The sequence below is a fragment of the Carex rostrata genome, chromosome 6 (assembly GCF_964058835.1).
Source record: "Carex rostrata chromosome 6, lpCarRost1.2, whole genome shotgun sequence".
NCBI lineage: Eukaryota > Viridiplantae > Streptophyta > Magnoliopsida > Poales > Cyperaceae > Carex > Carex rostrata.
In genome coordinates this window covers 8,719,047-8,739,854 of record NC_135923.1, presented here as the reverse complement: position 1 = coordinate 8,739,854, position 20,808 = coordinate 8,719,047, and the positions used below count along the sequence as shown (strand labels likewise).

The window sequence follows — 20,808 nt, the reverse complement described above, 5'->3', positions numbered from 1 at the left end:
CTTCAAAGAGTTGCCAAACACCCCAAATGTGTGCTGCAACGAAACAAGCGAAAACTGGACCACTGCTTTGTAAAACTTCATACAGCTAAAATAGTGGGCTTCAATTAAATTTCTAAATGGAACGATATTTTTGAAAGATATTTTAATTACTTATAATATTAGTGGTAAACCCTAATCAATGTAGTCGATATGTCCGAGTGGTTAAGGAGACAGACTTGAAATCTGTTGGGCTTCGCCCGCGCAGGTTCGAACCCTGCTGTCGACGAAATTAATTTTTGTGTTTTGTACATTTTCATACGAGTTCATAAAGACATAAAACTGATAAAACTGATCCATTAAAGTAGTACCTCTTTCAAAACGGATTTCTTGATGAGGTCTGTGCCGTGGCGCTTACAAGGCGTTTTCTTTCTCAGAAACTTGTGTTTTTTTTTTTTTTTAGAAAAACCCTTAGGTATCAGAAACTTGCGTTGGATGTACTTGGCTGTGGTAATCGTACTCGATTTTCAAATTTTGATTTATAAGAAAGCATCTAATTGTTCACACACTTTTGTTCATCATTTGTCCACAGCTTTAACTTACGCAAATACTGTAAAATTACTTCTACATGTTGTATAATTATACATTATATCACATAAAATATATCAGTTAATCACAAAACATTCAGCAACTATTTGAAGTGGTCCCATGATAGTTAAAAACAGATTGCAACTTGCACTACAAGACAAAAAAATTGTACTTTCAAACTGTACTTTCGGAAATTACAGTTATAAGAAGTTATTTGCAGTTAATGTTAGTTATTAGCAGTTATTTTGACAAAAAACGTGATAAAAAGACAAAATTAAATTTTCCGATTAATTTTTTTTGTCAATTTAACGAACACACAGATAAATCATCAAAATATTGAATACTGTAAAATTGACCACTTTACCTATAAAAATAAAATATACAAACTATTAAATTACAGAATTGCAAAATTCACAGATGAAAACGATAAAATATAATATTAAAAGATATTTATTTTCTAAAATTATCAAATTAAACTGTGAAATCAAAAGGTAAAAACTATAAAATTACAAAATTGTAAAATTAGCAGAATAAAAAAAAATTAAAAAAAAATATCAATTTTCAATATTGTAAAATTGTTAACGTAAACTATGAAAATAAAAAGTAAAAACTATAAATTTACAACAATATAAAATTAGCAGATGAAAATGAGTAAAATACAATTTAAAAAATATAAATTTAAAAGATGTAAAAAGTAAAATTAACAGATGCAGACTATAAAACATCAATAGATCAAATATTCACAACCACATTGTTAAACATTAGTAACTGTTCACAAAGATGAATACTGTAAAATTAACATAGTGAATAATGTAAAATGACAAGATCAATACTTCATATCGCCTCTCTATCATCCATTTCCTCTAGATTTTCACAAGATGAATACTATAAAATTAACGGGAGAAATACTGTAAAATTAACATATCAATACTCCAAATCGCCTCTCTATCATCTCCTTCCTCCATATTTTCACAAGATGAATATTGTAAAATCACAAGATGAATACTGTAAAATTAACATGAGGAATACTGTAAAATTAACATATCAATACTCTATATCGCCTCTCTATCATTTCTTTCCTCCATATTTCCACAAGATGAATATTGTAAAATCATAAGATGAATACTGTAAAATTAACAGGGGTAATACTGTAAAATTAACATATCAATACTCCATATTGGATCAGATCAGATCTTTTTATAGATTATATCATATCAGCCTCAAAATATTACCAAATCGGATCATAATCTGCCAAAAGCGGTAGCAATATCACACTACTACATTAATATTATAAAACTAACAAATCGACCTAGCCCGTGAACAAATTCGCAACTCTCATGTATTACTAGAATGATATGATTGACTTGCGAGCAAAAAAAAAATGATCTAATGACCGCTGACTACGCATAACAGAAAGGATTGCGTTGGACAAAAATTAACATTTTGCAATGAAATGCCTAAGTGCTTCTATGCATTATCAAAGATATCGCACAACTAAATGGCAAAATCATTCGATTATAATTCCAAAATTTGATCTCAGGTCTAAAAATATTTACCTTATCAAAAGCCAGATCAATAGAATCGAAGGCGAAAAACAACATAAATAATTGGAATGAGGGACCTTTTCTCAGATGAAGGAGGGAGAATAGTGCAAACTGGAAAGCAGCGGACATGATTTTGTATCGCTCCCCTCTCTTTGTTTTCTTGTTGCCTCTTCTGCACTTTCCCATCAATTGATCAATTTTCTCGCTTGAGTTCCTCATGGCAGTGTTGAAATGTCTTTCCCCGCTGCTGTCGCGGCCATTGCTGCCGGAGCAGAAGAGAAGAGATCGAGAGAGAGAGAGAGACAGAGAAGCTACTAGAGGAAAAAAGTAGAGAGGTGGAGATTTGGGAGAAAAAAGATCTGATTTATAAAAGGAAGGTATAGTCCGTTAAAATTAGTTAAACGGGAGTAGATAAGGCTCTGTGGACAAATGGTAGACAAAAGTCAGTAAAGAAAGACCTTTTCTCTACATAATACTGGTTGATCAATACTACAGCTTCAAATTTCGAGTTTAGAGATTTAAATGGTTGATCCAAGCTACTCAATTTGATACCAATATCATAACATTGTATGAAACTGAATTTAATATTTATTAAAAAATATTATAGTTTGTATAAAAGAACTAGTGATTACAAAAAAATTATTATACTTCGTATCAAACTGAATTTAATATAAGAACTATTATACTTCTATATCATCCAATATAAATAGTTTTTCTCTCAATCTAAAATAAATAAGAGGACTTTTTTAATTGATGTATTACCTATTAAATGAGCAAAATAGTTATTTAGTCAACAATAGTATATTGTTTCTTATATATTTTATTCATGTCCACAGTCCCGAAATGTTTAAATATACTATTTTAAAAAAAAAGATAAACCAATAAATCACGAATTCGCTAGAATTTCAAATTCACCACGGAAAGTTGCGTCCAAATATTAATGGATGTAACTTGATGTTGCGTTCATAAATATATATATGTGTGGAATTCGGTTCACGACAACGTTTTAATGGATTTTTTTTATTAATTTTTAAAACTAGAAAAAAAACAACTTATAATTTGAATATATTAGAAGGAAACATAAATATGCAACAATGATGTTCAATTAAAGTGAGAAGGTACCCATGTTCGAGTCCGATAGAGGCATTCACTGGAAATCCTAAAAAAGAAACAAAATTTTCAAAATTCTTGTTGTTTGACAATAAAGGAGGTTCTTTTCAAAAACATTTTCATCCTATGAAGCCGTTCTAACCTCCAAATCCCAATCCAACTCACTGATAATTGGAAATCAAAAGTTCAGGGTGCTTCTGCTTAATTTTGGTGGGTTCGTGACACTTGATGATGTAGAAAAGAAAGAAAAGAATAAGTAAATTTTGTCTTTTAATTTTTTAATCAAGATTTTTTATAATTGAATTAGAGATAGTTTAGAAATAGTGAAGTGATGGGTAAATAAGAAATTGTTATAAGAGTTAAGGGATAAATAAAATAAATTAAAGATTTGAGAGTAAATAAGAAATTAGAGATATTTTGAAGGGTACGTAAGAAATTAACTCCAGTTTAGAATCTCTGATATTTTCTTCAGATATGGCCCCTCCTCTCTTAGTTTTCACCTTAGCTGCACATTGCAAGGAGTAGGGGAGGATTGAGTTTCGTTATTGAGCTGAACCGAACCGAGTCCGAGCCGGCCTCAATATTGATCATGAATTGTACGAGCCGAGTCCGGGTTACTCTTCTTAAATCCAGGCCGAGTTCGTGCCGGGTTTGAAGACTTTATAAACTTTCAAGTCGACAAAATAAAAGGCGATTCTTTCTCAAACTAAAGTGAAAACAAAACTAAATCTAGAAAGCAATCGAAACGAAAATGAAGAAGCAAGTGATCATTTTAGCGGGACAAAGCAACATGTCGGGACGGGGTGGGGTCTACTGGTACCACGGTCGGTACCATTGGGACAGCGTTGTGCCAGACGAGTGCACCCCTTCTCCCTCCATTCTTCGCCTCTCCGTTGATTTAAACTGGGAGGAGGCGCGGGACCCACTGCACATTGACATTGAGTCGAAGAGCAAGACCTGCGGCGTGGGACCCGGCATGAGCTTCGCCAATCGTCTCCTCAAGGAGATCGGCTGTACCTCTCCTAATATTGGTCTTGTACCTTGTGCCGTAGGAGGTAGATTCACCTTAAATTTTGAAACATTTTTATATTTACACTGTATTAGACTATTAGTTGAGATGCCAAATGAAATCAGATTCATTTGGGTATGGTCGAACTGGTTCCAGATCATTTTTTTTATAGGTCAATTCTGCCTTTAGCCATTTGTAGCATGTCATTTTAGATCAAGACAATGCTGGGCCTGGGATTTTCAGACCTTTATTCACTGAGTTTCCCAATGGCCTTAGATCTTGTTTGGGGTTTGTTGTGTTCAAATCAAGTCCTCTCAGATTTATATTGTGAAAATATATTTGAAATTCATGTTAAATTGGTTTTCGATGTGACGCGTTTGATTTGTCAATCCAGTTTTGTTAAGTTCAAATCAAGTGGAATTTGTTGGTCACCGGTTGATTCAAAGTGTTTGCTCTTTATATTTGTTTCAGCTCTATATGCCAGCATTGTAATCCTTTGATTTATACAACTGTAATCTTGCATTGTACCAATACGCTAACAGAAGTGAACTTATTGGCCAGTTCCTACCCAGAATGGTTAATTTAGAATAAGAGATCTGAAATTATACCAGGTGGTGCAGACTGCTACTTATGTTAGAAAGAATGAGCCCCTATTCTGCCATGAGCTGCAAATAAAGTTAGCTGGTACAGCTACCCCACATTATAGAACCAATACTGATAAAAGTTGGTAGGGATACATATATACCAGATGTTTCCACCTGATATGATTCTTATAGTCACAACATTCACCTATTACTATCTTATTTGTTAAAAAAAATGGTTAAATAGGTACGGCCATCAAGGAATGGAAAAAGGGGTCCAAGTTGTACAATCAAATGGTACAGAGGGCAAAAGCAGCAGCTGAAATTGGTGACGGTGGTGAGATCAAGGCAGTCTTGTGGTACCAGGGTGAGAGTGATACCGATTCAGATAATGCATCTGAGGTATATGGGGATAATCTGAAGAAGTTTATTGAAGATGTGAGATCAGATCTTGGGTTGCCTTATTTACCCTTTATTCAGGTACTGTAGTTCGTAAAAACATTTTCTATCATACTGTTAAAATGTAACGTTGTATCCAGGTGAGAACATAGAGGTGCTAGTGAAAGTATACCTAATTACTTTGCTAAATCTTTATAGGTAGCTCTGGCATCAGGGTCGAAGAGAAATGTTGAAAAACTAAGAAATGCACAATTAGGGCTAAAGCTCCCAAATTTGGTGTGTGTTGATGCAATGGGGTTACCACTTAATTCAGACCAATTGCACCTAACAACCCAAGCTCAGGTCAAGTTAGGAACGATGCTAGCTGAGGCTTACATAACACAATTTTTGGGACAATCTAATTCCACAATTTGGTTCAATCACCAGCTAATAACGAGCCAAAAGGCAGCTGATTTTCTTTGTGAGATATACCAAGATGGTTCATTATGTGGTGTCAATGAGATATATTTCGCTGGCGCCACTGACAAAGGTAACAAATATGTCAACAATTATTTGTTAGGTCTATATCAAAGTATTCGGGGTGTTATTTTACTTGTTGTGGTTAGTATTTTGTTATTGTATATTGTATATAGTTATTGCTGTTGATTGGTTCTAAGTGTTGTTGAATTCCATGCACAAAATTATACCGTTGTTGATGTTACATTGCTTTTTGATGAGTGCTACTGGTAATCAGTGGTTAAATTATGCAATAGCCGAAGTAGTTGTGATTTCATTAATGATATATAACTGATAAATAAGACTTGCAACAATGAAACATAGGCCTAGTAAGGAAGGTGATGCGTGTAGTTTCTATAGTGCGACGCAAGTTTGGTGAAGGCAAGATGCATTAAAGAGAAATGAATGTTAAGAAGACTGTTATTTAAAAGGAAGAAAAAACTTGCAACAATGGGCGTATAATTCACCTTATCAACAATTAATGTTTCTTATTCATCTCAAATAAGGACACATAAAAAATTAAAATATTTACAAACTCTATACGAAATTTTAATTTTTAATTCAATGAAATGCATCTTGTCATCTTGTGCTGCTACATTACTCAAAATAATTTTTGTTGTGTTGAACATCAGTGAAAAATTGAAATAATTACATATAAAATTCGAGCTCTAACAGAATGTGCTACTATTGACCATGGGTAAAAGACTGAATCAAATTTTCAATCATGTTGGAATTGCTTACTTTGTAATGAAATCCTCTTTATTGTCGTTGATGTTTTTAATTTTCTCAAATATCTCATGTTTACTTTATAGTTGCTAATTTTTCAAGCTGTTTTTGAAATCAACTATAATATCAACCCATAAAAAGGCAGGGTTGTTTTATTTCCTCCTCTTGATGTGTCAATAATGTTTTGGTTCTTTTCCTTTAGTATGATTAAATTTATGTATAACTATCCAACTTCGAAACTATTTATGAACCTAAAAGTTTAATTAGGATCTGTTATGTCATAACAAAAATGCGGAGATACATATCAGTTGGCTATTATCTGTGTGACTCGAGATTTGAATATGATGGCATTACATGAGCTTGGGCCTTGGGGAGTACCATTTTATATTTATTTTGAAACATGAAAATTGTTTTAATATATTGATAATTAAAGTTGAGATATATAGACCAACCTGTGATGTTCAAATGGATGCACATAAAAACAAAAAATTGATACAACAAAAAAAGCAATATGCACGTATCGACTTGCTGGTTGTTGTCGGTTGCACAATGAACAGGCGCCCCAGTACCACGGTACCACTGGTATGGAAGACATTAACATACTGCTCAAAGAGAAAGCACTGGTACGGAAGGCAGTACCAGCAGGTGTATAATGGAGGGTCACCGCTGTAGACATGCAGAGTCTTACTGGCAACCCGATACCACTGGTACAAAATCTGGTAAGAAAGACAGTGTTATACTGGTACAAGGGGAAATGTTGTACCAGCAGGCACAAGATGGTGGGTAATTACGGCCGCTGAAACAAGCAACTGAATCAACAAAATTTAATTTCCTTAGGTTTTTCATGTTTTTACATCACAGACTCACTTTCATTTTGCTACAATGTTTTGAGTATTGTTTTGTACCTTTAATTTTGTTACAAAACTCATGTAACTCGTTTAATTAAATCAAATGTGTGCCTGATCTGCATTTTTCCTCAAAAAACTTACAGAAAATAAAATTTAAAGGTGTAACTAATTATGAGAGCTGATTAACTTCGAATTACAAAATTGTTAAAGCTCCAAAATTTGGTGTGTGGATCAGCAACGTTTGATGGCATGGGGTTACCTGAACTCAGGTTAAGGTAGGCATGATACTAGCTGGGGCCAGTTTTAAAATGCAGTTTTTAATATGCGTGTGGAAGAACACATGTGCGGTATGTGGTCGCATATCTGAATACGTATATGTGCGGTTTAATTTTACTGATTGTAGTTCTCTTGCATAAACATAAGAGCTGAGATATATAGTTCTCTTGCAATGTATATACAAAGAATATAATTAATTAAAGCGCCAGCACCACCAACGATGGAAAGTTCTTCAACAATTGCTACCTAAGTTTATGCCATCGGATTAAATAGCTATATTATATATTATTCAATTAATTAAATAAACAAACAAACAAGAAATTTATTGTACGCTTTAACTTTAAAGCAATTCATTTGATTCCTTGTTTGTGCGTTGGTAAATTTTCAGGGAAGGCAGCTTATGTATTACTTCAAGCATCCAATAACATGTCCATACTAAAAAAAGACAAAATTAATGTCTTGCGTTAGGTAAGGGTGAACAATTAGTCAAGCTACCAAAATAAAATTATCAATCACAACCTGATCTAAGCCTTTCGGTTCACGATTTAATTATTTTTTAAGTGAATGTTTCAGTCGTCTTTTACGTACAAAATTAGGACAATTACAGTAATCAGCAGATGATTTAGAATCTGAGCTTGCATTTTTGTACTGTGTACCCCTTGTGATTATAGAGTACATAAATGTTTTTAAATGTCAAAACATATATAATAATTGCTACAATTTATAATTTACAAGACATAAGGGATGTTAAAAATTACTATTCCTAGTGTAGATGACTAATTAAGGATGCAGGAGATCGAAGAGTGGTATATGCAGGGGAGATGCGGCAGCCACACAAGAAATTTATAAAGCCACTTCATTTTTTTTAGCATATAACTTGTACTGATGTGATGTTTGTATAATTGTATTTGTCTTGTGCTAAAAATAATTCAACTTATTTTCAAATCATGACTGTTATACGAAAAGATACCAAGGATAGTAGGATACGCAACATACCATACTATAAAACATGGCTTGTGGGCCGCAGCCAGATCATGCAACACCCCGCAGTCCTATTGGGCCTGTTCAGCTGAATCGGAATAAAGGAATTAGATGGAATTGAGTCGCTATTCCTGTCGAACAGATACGGAATTAAACGGATTAGAGGCAATGGAATGGAGTACTTTTCTAACTTTTTCAATTCTAGGGGAGCGTGGAATTAGATATTGGGGAGGAATAGAGAATAGGAATGACTCTTTTACCCTCATTTTTGTTGATGTGGATCTTTCTTTTCATTTTTTATTGCCTTTCACCCTTCTTCCTTGCACGCTTTCAGAGAAAAGAAAGAAGTTTTCCTCTGCCTCTTCTCAAGCACATCTCCAGTCATTTTTCGTGAAAACAACAAATTAAAAATTAGAATAGTAACGTCCTCAATTTTCTCTTTTAAATAAGATCCGTTACCATAAAAAAATTATGATGAATATCTTTTTTTCTTGATCTTTGTCCTATCCTTTCGGAAATATTTTGATATTGTCAAGAAATTTAGGGCCTGTTCGGACGAATCACTGTTCACGTGGGAAAAAAAAAATTCAGTTCAACTGAATTTTTTTTCCCACAGGAACAGTGTTTTTCAATTCATTTCCCGTGCCCAAGCTCATTCCCATTTGTCGGCCGAACATGCCCTTATAGTTTTAATTAGTAAAGAGTATATTTCTTTTATGTAAATTTAGTGAGCTAGCCAAAGCAATTGTCAATTATAATGAGCTAGGCAAAGCAAAGCAATTGACAACCCTCCTTTGATTACTCTTTTTTTTTCCTTAAGTACAATGCTTTACCAGCTTAGAGCCAAGTTTTTTTTTGCTTTACAACTCTCTTGCCAGTATGTATACAATCCAGTACCATGACAGGTATGTACCAGTACCATTTGAATCTAACTAAAAAATGTCAGATTCATATTAGACTAATTTATAGTTGTAAGAATGTCATAAAAAAATGTGAACTAATTTATAGTTGTATATTTATTCATATTAGGCTACTTAAGGAAAAGCTTCATGGATTCAAATATAAGTTCATCAAGCATAAGAATGGATCGCAAGGGTAGAAGAGAAGGGGTAAGAGTGTAAACAACCAATCTGAGCTAACCTCTAAGAAGTACCGAGCACCACGAGATAACAATTTTTATTATCCTCATGTGATGTAAATATTTGAGTTGTAATTTTTTTCCCTTTTATTAATGAAAATGTTGGTAAAATAAGCTTACTTACCTTCGAAAATAAATAAATTATGTTCTATCTTTGTTTTACATTTGTCAATTCATCTTTTTTTGCTGTTGTGTTGTAAAATTACGCTATGTACTTTTATTTCTTATTCCTTTTTGTTTTAAAATTATAATATATGGCAAAAGTTTTTGGATTAGCTAAATAGAAGTATTCAACACACGGTACGATGAATTGACCAAGACACAACAAAGGTTATAAGAGTCATTTTTCATAATTATAGTATTTTAATGAAGAGAATGTGCAATTATTCCAATTGTTCAATGTGCCGAACACATTTGAAATAGACTAGAAAAGTGGCAAATTCTTAATTCCACAATTCCTCTATTCTCCTTCTATTTCTTGTCCAGCCGAACAGGCCCATTGGGTTTAAAATTCGGAGAAGGAAATACGTGACACGTCCTGATTTGCTTACGTGGCGTGGCGTGACATGATCAAAATAGTGACGGACAGTCACGTTACGCGAATGGTTACGTCACGTGTAGTCACGCTGTGACCATACGTGACGTGACGTAAATTAGTCACATCAATTTTTTTTTATACTTTAATTTAAATTATTGAAAATACAGAGAAAGATAAAAAATATATATATAAAATTCTACAAAATTCTAAAATAAGAAAATAATGTTGTAATTTTTTTCAGAAAAAACCGTTGGAAATCTGAAATTATTTTAAAAATTCAAATTATAAATATTCATTAAACTAAACTAGAGAAAATAAAAACCAGTACTACATTGTAGAAGTTCGAATTATGGTCACAGCGTGACTCAAGCACAGGCTGACTATTTGAAGAACCATGAACCACTGACAGCAAATCACGCGGAGGTCATAGTCATGGCAGCAGGTATTGAGTTCGATGGTCAAGTGGCAGCGCAAGTACAGAGGGTCATAGCGGCAGCACAAGTGGAGGCGTGAAATCCAGAAGGGAAATGAAGGAGAGGAGAAGTTTTGAAGGTTGTATCTTAGATCTTGTAGAAGTTAAGGTTAATTATGTTATTTCAATTAATGCTTAGTGGGTGGTTTTTATTTCGGTTTAGTGGGTTTTTACTTAGCGGGTTGAGTGCAAGTATGGCAAGAAAAATGGTGGAGGGTGAAACAGGTGAAAAGGTAACGCTGGGATTATGGAAATCCAATATAATGAGAAAAAAACAGGAAGCTGATTGCATTGTAAGATTTCACCATAAAATTAGTGCTAATTTGCAAGTCAATGAGAAAGGGAAGATGCACAATTAGTTAACCATGAATTACAAAACAAAGATCAAATCAGTGAGTTGGAATGTGAGAGGCCTTAATGAAAGGGACAAGAGAATTGCAATTAGAGAAACATTTTTTCTGGAGAAACCGGATATAATATGTTTACAAGAGACAAAGTTGAGTACGATGGATGATGTGATTAGAAAGGAGATATGTGGTCGGAGGTTGGACAAATACACAACTCTACCGGCAAGGGGCACACGAGGCGGTATCATGATTGCATGGCATGAGGAAAGATTCAAAAAAATAGCAGAAGCACAGAGTGAGTATTGCTTGACGGTTACATTGAAGGACTTATTGCTAGATAGAATTATCGTGTACACTGGGGTATATGATCCCACAAACTCAGCCGCAAGAAGTATTTTCTTTCAAGAGTTACGAGAAATTAAACCAGAGGATGGAATGCTGTGGCTTGTGGCAGGAGATTTCAACAACACTTTAGAAATACAGGATAGAAATTCAACAAATCAAGACATGAGGTGGCCATTGGAATTCCAAAATCTGATATCAGAATTAGGCTTACAGGACATAAGAATGGAAGGACGCAGATACACATGGTCCAATGCAAGGGAGCAACCGGCAATGGCAAAATTAGATAGGTTTCTAATATCAGCAGAACGGAACATGTCTTTCCCAAATTCCAAACAACAAACATTGCCGAACACTAACTCGGATCATTGTCCGATTAGATTGGAGGCTATAACAAATTTCAAGAAATCAAAAATATTTCGATTTGAAAAGTTGTGGCTGAAAGTGCCGGGTTTCAAGGATTTTGTTACAGAAGAATGGCAGGGGATGCCAACGACTCTAAATCCAATTCGACTGCAACAAAAATTACAAAATCTCCAAAAAAAGATAACGCAGTGGACCACAAGCAGAGTAGGTAGTATTAAGAGACAGATATTGGTATGTAGAGAATTCATACGGTGGGTGGAGGAAGTGCAAGAATTAAGACAGATTACAAATTTGGAGAAATTAATCAAGGCGTTGATTAAAAAAAGATACACCTACTTGGCGGTTTTAGAAGAGGAAATGTGGAGGCAGAGGGCAAAAATTAAATGGGAGTTGGAAGGGGATAAAAATACGAGATACTATCATGCATATGCCTCAAGCTCAAAGGTTGGCAACACGGTCAATGCCATCGAGCACAATGGCAGAATGCATAAGGATCAGAATTCAAAAGCAAAACTGTTTAGAGATTATTCCATCGGATTAATGGGTACAGCGCATGGAGAAACAACAAGCATAGAATGGGCTCAACTATATCCAGAGAAAACTGATTTGTCAGAACTAACACGGGCAATACAAGACGAAGAAATCAAAGAGGTGATCAATTCATGGCCGAATAATAAAACACCAGGACCAGATGGTTTTTGTGGAGAGTTCTACAAAGAATTCATTGAAATAGTAATACCGGATATCAAAGCAGTAATTACAAATGCAATGGAAGAAGGTAATACTTTCTATCCACTGAATGGTTCATATACGGTGCTCATACCTAAAACACAAAACTCCAACAAAATGAAGGACTTTAGGCTGATTAGTCTCATAAATGGAATACAAAGAATTTTTTCCAAAATTCTTTCAAAGAGATTACAAGGGAAGATTGGACAGCTGTTGCATCAATCACAGACAGGTTTCATGAAGGGGCGACAAATAACAGAGGGTTTCGTCTGCGCACAAGAAATACTACACATGGCAAAGGAACACAACATACCACTAGCGATATTCAAGGCGGATATACACAAGGCATTTGATACACTCAGTTGGGAATTTCTTTTAGAAGTTATGTGCCAATTAGGGTTCCCGCAACAGTGGCTGTCATGGATAAGAAGATTGGTATTACAAGGGGCTTCCCAGATAATTATCAATGGATTGGTGGGAAAAAAAATCAATTTAAGAAGGGGGGTGCGTCAAGGTGACCCATTGTCACCATTGCTTTTTATTATGGTCATGGACTACGTACCAAGATGGCTAGCCAAGTTAATGACTATGGGGGCAATTAGAATGCCGGTGCAAGGGATGCATCCATCTCTGTTGTACGCAGATGACGCACTGTTTTTTGTCAAGCCGGAAGAGCAACAAATACAGGTGCTCAAAATTGTCATGCTAACTTTTGGTATCATATCGGGTCTCAAAGTTAATTTAGAAAAATCTGAAATGGTGGCCACAGCCACACCAAGGGATCAGATTATAGAATTGGCGGCCATATTAGGATGCAAGCAAGAAAAATTCCCATTTAAATACTTGGGATTGCCTTTATCCGACTCCAAACTCACCAGAGCAGCATATATGCATCTAATAGCAAACATCAATAAGAGCCTAACAGGATGGGCGGGGAAACTATTAACACAAGCAGGAAGAATAGTGCTCATAAATTCGGTATTATCATCAATGCCAGTTTATTTCATGTCGGTGTTTAATTTACCGGTGTGGGTCATAAAAGAAATGGATCAAATAAGAAGGAATTTTCTATGGCGGGGAGCAAGGCAAGATGAAAAGAAAATACACCTGGCTAATTGGGAATTGGTGTGCAGGCCAAAAAATATGGGAGGATTAGGGATTAAAAACTTGAGAAGTTTTAATCAGGCGCTGCTTGCTAAATGGTACTGGCAATGGCAAGTAAAAGAGGAGAAATTATGGAAAAATTTATTCAAGGCAATATATGGAACCCATCAAGGAATATGCAGCTCATATTTTTTCAAGACAAGCCTCAAACCGGTGCAAGCTTTTTGTGAGTGTTTTATAATAAGGATTGCAGGCAGAGGTGACACGATTTGGTTATGGGACCAAGATTGGGGTATAGGAGTTATGAAATATCGATTTCAAATACTCTACACATTCACCATCACCAACAATGTTACACTTCAGGAATTAATTTTGCAAACAAATCTGGATTCATTATTTAGACCGGTATTATCAGAACAAGCAGCAGAGCAGTTGCAGGAATTGAAAGCGGAAAAGTCCAAGCTGACAACGGTTCTGTTTCAGAATAGAATAAGGACAGATGATGCAAGATGGAAGATGCATTCAGATGGAATCTTCACAGTTAAACGGGCATATCACACAATGGAAAAATCACCCATGATAGAGACATACATACACAGGGTCTGGAAACTTAGAGTACCCCCTAGAATTCGGGTTTTCGGATGGTTAATACTGCACAAAAAAATATTAACGGCTGAAAATTTGAGAGCAAGAGGATTCCGCATAGTAGGCATATGCTACATGTGTAGGCAGCAAGATGAAACCATCCAACATCTATTCAACAAGTGTCCCGCGAGTGAACAAATATATAAAGGGGTTATGCAACAAGAACAAGCAACAGTACCTGCACATGATAGATTGGAGATGATCATACAAACGGGTATAAATCAGAAAACAAAAGAACTCATATTGCTAACACACTTCATAGTTTGGAGGGAGAGATGCAACCGTTTATTCAAAGAAAAGGCAAAGCAAAATGAGGTCCTCATTCAAGAAGTCAGAACACAGTGGAGAGCATCGACGGATCAAGATAGAAATTACACATAGGGAGAAGTACAACTTATGTAAACAGTAGAGAACAGGGTGAACAACCATGGCTCACCTTTTGATCTTTGGTTTTCTTATTTCTTTACCTTTTTGCTTTTCTTTTTCCTTAACTTAGATTTACATTTTCTAGCTAATTACCTTTATGCTTGTTTTAAATCCGGGTTTCTACTTAGAAACCCAAAAAAATTGTAACCGATTGTGGTTAATGAAAAACATGAGGCCTGACCTCTGTTGATTTCTCAAAAAAAAAAAAAATAGTCAATGCGAACTTCTCAACATATATAATCTTCATACAAAAATGTGCTTGGAGACCAAATTTATTGTTTTTTTAGAATTTTTGAAAATCACATCTTTTCATTAAATAGAAAAATAATAATAATTTTCGAAAAACACTGATTTTAAACAAATCTAAAAAAATAGTAAAAAAATTTCAAAAAAATACAAAATTTAATCTCCAAGTACATATCTATATAATAGATAGATTATATCGAACAATTTGAATCGGCTGATTGAACTTCAAAAATAAAAATATGAGTTAGAAGTGACGTTTTTACTTTTTAAAAATGATAGCATATCTTTATATAATATATATATTTGTATGAGAGTAGACTAGGGTGCTCTTAAGCTCACCAAATTTTGGTGAGCTTAACTCTAAAATTCATTAAATCGATTTCAAATGACGAATCCGAACCGTTGAAACTCGCCTACCTTACGTGTGATGCATCTACATGTGAAATTTTTAAACATTCGAATTAATTTAGTATAAAGTCAAGCGGTCAAAATTAGAAGGTTAATAAATTAATTTTAGTGCATTCATTTTTTAACGTTTTTTGACCGCTTGACTTTATACTAAATTAATTCGAATGTTTAAAAATTACACATGTAGATTCATCACACGTAAGGTAGGCAGATTTCAACGGTTCGGATTCGTCATTTGAAATCGATTTGATGAATTTTAGAGTTAAGCTCACCAAAACTTTGATGAGCTTAAGAGCACCCTAGTTCTACTCTTTGTATGATGTTTCTTCTGTAAAATTGGGTGGGATTAATTGAATCTACCCACCTCTAGATTTCTATGTAGTGAGCTGGACTTCTAATTAATCTGAAAACAACGACCCAAATTAATCAGGTTAGAATTCGGTTAAATATATCTGGGTCGTTAGTATTTCCATGAGTCTTCCAAATTGGATCGAATCTAAATCCGGCATGAAAAATGTTGATCTGGATTATTTGTAGCAGTCTTTCGAATAAATCAAATTATATAGTATTCCATCTATTTTTTTTTAAATATATTAAATATTTGTAATACTTCAATACAAAAAATAAATAAATTATAAATAAAAAATGAAAAATAAAAAAAAATTTCCTAAAAAAAAAATCCTAAATCCGGAATTATTTAGTTTAGCACTATTTAGAACCTTGCTTTTCATATAGTTAGAAAATCATTATTTTTGAATGGTTTAGAATTTTTAAATCAAGTGATTTTTTAACTATCTTATATTCAGATTGGATTTGATTTCTAGTCTAACCCAACTTATTTAGAACTAAAAACTTGATTGTTGTTGTTGAATCTCTAACTATCAACTCGTCTAGAACCTTGCAAGCTGTAATTTGCTTTTGATAAATGCATTTCGATCATCTGACAGCTTTTGTCAAACTTCTAAAAAAAATAAAAAAATAATATAAAATATAAAATTTGATCAATAAATATAATTTTATATAAAGATTATATTGAATGATTCAAATTATTTGTTTAAATTTGAAATTATAAATATTGATTCATAGTACGAACTAATATGAACCAATATGCACTGTGCATAATTCCAGAGTCTCATTCTTAATTTATATTTTTAACATGAGAACAGTGCATTTTATCTTCTCATCTGTCTCTGCGTTAGATTTATACAAGAGATCTTGATAGCACAAATTTCGATTTAAGAAAAGTATGAATAACAATAAATTTTGTCCATTTGATCTGCACTGCAAAAATTACGGCATTTAAAATAATCGGAATTCATATGCTATAAACTTCTGGAATTGCCTATATGCACAACATAATCTATAAAGAGTTATGGGTAACAGTTTAGCTAAAATATGGAGTGAGGGCCGACAACAACTGAGGGGTCAAATCAAATAATGCTGGGATGTGACATGGGCAGCAGGCTCGTGGACACTATGAAAGGAAAGGAACAGGAGGACCTTCAGCCTCAAGAGTAAATCAGAGCATATTTTAATTAATGAAGTAACAATTAATGTACATAATTGGGTGCTATTTAGTTAAAAGTAATAGAGAAAATAGTGAGTTAGATACTATTGGGGCTTTTTTTATTTTGTTGGCGGAACTCTTTAGGAGAGGGGGGCACTATTAGCTTTTTGTTATGAATAAAATATTAATGTGGATGTCCATAACTCCCAACATTCATTCTCCACTATCCCCACTACTCCATGCACTACAATTGGAATTGATGGCCACTGCTATTGAAATTTATTTCTCTATTTATTTAGATGGTTTTTCATTTACAATTTGTAACCTATAAATAGAGGCTTTGGAATATTGTATTGTACACATATATGAGAAATGTATGAATAAAGAGATTGCCATTTTTTTCTCTCTATCTTGTTTATTCTTCTTTATGCTTGTTTATCTTTATTTTATAACACGTTATCAGCACGAGAGCTCTACTAGTTGAAGATTTAAGGTTATTTTAATAACTTTTATTTCAATTTCATTTATATAAATAACACTTCCTAGTAATTGCTAAATGAAATAAGTTATTAATTTATTTATATTTATTTTGAGATGTTTAGTATGATTCATAGAATTTTATATGAAGTGCATTTTTTTATTTAATCTTCCCGAAGAAGATTTAAAAGAAAAATCTTCTTGAAGAAGATTTAAAAGAAAAATCTTCTTGAAGAAGATTTAAAAGAAAAATCTTCTTGAAGAAGATTTAAAAGAAAAATCTTCTTGAAGAAGATTTATATGATGTATAAATATTGTATAGTGGTTCATATATTTTTTTTCTTCAATAATTGAATCTTCTTGAAGAGGATTTCAAGAGATATTACGAAAATTCTCAATTTTATAAAATGCACCGAGCAATTGGCCCGAAGCCACTGTAGCCATTTTATCAACTTGAAGAAGATTTCAAAAGATATTAAGAAGATCTTCCTGAAGAAGATATAAAGAAAAATTATATAATGCGCAAATTTATCATGATGTTTATATATTTTTTTTCAATAATTTAATCTTCTTGAAGAAGTTAAAAGATATTCTAAGTTGATTTATTATCTCTTTATGGTTGAAGAGATTATGATGAGTTGTTGGACAAAATAATTCAATTTGTTCTGCTTCATTTCTTGAAGTAAATGTAGCAATATATAATAATAAATTTGAAAAAAAAAACTTGTGAACGTGGACGTACAAGAATGAGTTTATTATCATGGTGATTATTACAAAACACACATATTTCCACATGAAGTGAAAAGATAATGAAGAAAATTTAAATCATGTGCAAAAATTAATGTGATGTTCATATTTTTTTTAATAATTTAATCTTCCTGAAGAAGATTTATGTGGCTCACAAAAATTAATATAATAATATTTCAATATATCTTCTTGAAGAAGATTTCAATAAGATTTATATAATGTGGAATTTTTTGATGTACTCTTCCCGAAGAAGATTGAAGAAATATTTCGAGTTTATAAATTATCCTTTACATTATATTATATTAATGAAATGGTCCAAAGCCATATGAACATAAATTATATTAATGAAATTGGCCGGAAGCTATTTCATCAATTTTATCAATTGACCTGAAGTTCAATTATAATAAATTATTGAAGCCACATGTCTTGTTCTGGTTGAACAAAATAATAATTACACATGAAGTGAAAAATAATATGATGGACAAACTATTAGATATGGACGTGATAATGAAGAAAAAAAGCATCATTCCACTAGAAGTGGAAAAATAAATGAACAAAAAGAATTACCACTAGAAGTGGAGAAATAATTAGAAAGTGAAGAGAATGACAAATAAGAAAATTCATGCTATTATTAGTCATGTACCTGTCGTACGCCAATGTACCTGTAGTATGTCAAAACATTATATTGAACTATTATGGACAAACTCAATTTAGTCAAATGATTTGACATTATTTGAATGATGAAAAAGAGATATATAAAATAGGTGACATTTATGAAAAATTGAGCCCTCACTGTTTGAAAAAAAAAATAGTATATCAAACTTATACAAAATTATTTGAAAAGAGATAATTTACTTTCATAAATAATTTAATTTTCTATTAATACAATGCCCTAAAAGAAGCTTGTTCGTTTCTATTAATACAATGCCTTAAAGAAGCTTATCTATTTCATTAGAGGTAATACATTATAAGATGAAATTTTAATTTTTATCTTTTATGTTGTTACTGAAAATTGTTAGATAAAAAATGAATAGTTGTTCATTCTTTATTTTGAAAAATGAATTAATACTTATTTATTATTTATATTGATTGTAGTGCATAAAAAATGTAAATGTAAGATAAAATTTGCTTATTTATGTTTAATTTTTTTTAAATACTACTTATTTATTCTTTTATTGATTATTGTTGAAATGGTATTTATTTATTTTTATATATAAAAATAATAATTTGATTGAAAGCTCCAGAAGAGCTATTTTGTTGTTACATGTAGAAATACAAATTTATATTAATGATGTATTATATTCTTGTAAGTCTTAAAGAAATTTGAGACAACTAATGAAAAAAATATTGAATATTTGAAAAACAATACATATTGAAAATAAATTGCATATGTTTTTCTCTGACTTGTACTACACATATATTAGTGCAATTGAAACATATGTTATTGTAAACCAGAAGTTTACATACAAGAATATGTTTATAGTTTGGCATAACCGGTTGGACCATTTCGGATCAATAGTGATGCGAAAAATAATAGATAATTATTATAAACATTCATCAAAGAACTAGAAGATTCTTTAATCTGATGAATTTTTTTTGTGTTGATTTTATTTCTAGAATGTATACAATATGATATTTGTGGAACAATATATCCAACATGTGAACCATTTGAATATTTTATGATTTTAATTGATGCATCAATAACATGGTTACATGTATGTTTATTATCAAATCGCAACCTAGCGTTTGCGAAATTACTTGCTCAATAGATTTGATTAAAGAGCATAATTCAATTATGAAAATACGTCTAGACAATATCGAAATTAATGTTGAACATCCTGTAGATGTTCGTATATAAAAAGAAAATATGATATTCACATCATGACAACTAGCTATTATAAAGCTTCCCCTTATAATTGGTTTTTGGTCACATACCTAATATTTACCATATAAGAATTTTTGAATGTGCGGTATATGTTATAATTGCTCCACCACAACGCACTAAAATGAGATATCAAAGAAAGTTAGGAATTTATATTGAATTTGGATCTCCATATATAATAGAATATCTAGAATCATTGATGGGAGATTAATTAATGGCTAATTTTGCCGGTTGTGATTTTGATGAATAAAAATTCCCAACCTTAGGGGGAGAAAACTATCAGCTGGAAAAAAAAATATTAGTATGAATTATTATTGTCTTATTTTGATTCTCGTACTAAAGAATGTGGACTAAATGTTCAAAGATAATTCATTTGAAAATGTTAGTGAATTAATTGCCATACACATTCACAGACTCAAAGAAAGTGACCAAATCATATGTACCGGCTGCTAATGCTCCAATTAAAGTCAATGTCCCTGTTGGACAGACTAATTATAACACGCATGAAGCGTGGAAAAGCAATCGGTTCCAAAGATTAAAAATATAAAAGTCCTCGAAAAACAAAAGGAGCAAAGAATGAAAATGGTCAAGTCGAGGATATGGTAATTTCAGATAAAACTCCAGAAGAGAATAAAATTATAAGTAATATTGGAGTTCCAGCAGAAACTCAGGTATCTGAAATTCATGAAAATAATGAGATCTCAATAAATTATATCATGAATGAAATAAGATGGAACCGAGATGAAATTGATATAAATAATATTTTTGTATATAATATAGCGCTAAACATAATAAATATTGAGGATCATGACTAGAAGTCTATTAAAGAATGTCAACAAAAGAATGATTGGCCAAAATAGAAAGGTGCAATTGAGGTAGAGGTAAACTCTCTTGAAAAATG

The 20,808-nt window shown here is 32.5% G+C and overlaps 1 protein-coding gene and 1 non-coding gene across 2 annotated transcripts; both read left to right on the top strand.

Moving 5' to 3' along the window:
- Window positions 1-183: 183 nt before the first annotated feature.
- On the top strand, window positions 184-265 carry TRNAS-UGA (transfer RNA serine (anticodon UGA)). The gene has a single exon. It is a non-coding gene; the product is annotated as a tRNA-Ser (tRNA).
- Window positions 266-3,891: 3,626 nt separating this feature from the next.
- LOC144556161 (putative carbohydrate esterase At4g34215) lies at window positions 3,892-5,977 on the top strand. The gene is made up of 3 exons (XM_078304656.1): window positions 3,892-4,273; window positions 5,056-5,288; window positions 5,406-5,977. Exons 1-3 carry the CDS (start codon window positions 3,970-3,972, stop codon window positions 5,850-5,852), a joined length of 984 nt encoding a protein of 327 aa, XP_078160782.1. The 5' UTR covers window positions 3,892-3,969; the 3' UTR covers window positions 5,853-5,977.
- Window positions 5,978-20,808: the final 14,831 nt, after the last annotated feature.

Excerpts from the sequence above, each read along its gene's own strand:
- LOC144556161 (XM_078304656.1), top strand. The coding sequence starts at position 3,970 with ATGAAGAAGCAAGTGATCATTTTAGCGGGACAAAGCAACATGTCGGGA. Across the intron at positions 4,274-5,055 it reads TGTACCTTGTGCCGTAGGAG|GTACGGCCATCAAGGAATGG; the intron begins GTAGATTCACCT and ends ATGGTTAAATAG. Across the intron at positions 5,289-5,405 it reads CTTATTTACCCTTTATTCAG|GTAGCTCTGGCATCAGGGTC; the intron begins GTACTGTAGTTC and ends AAATCTTTATAG.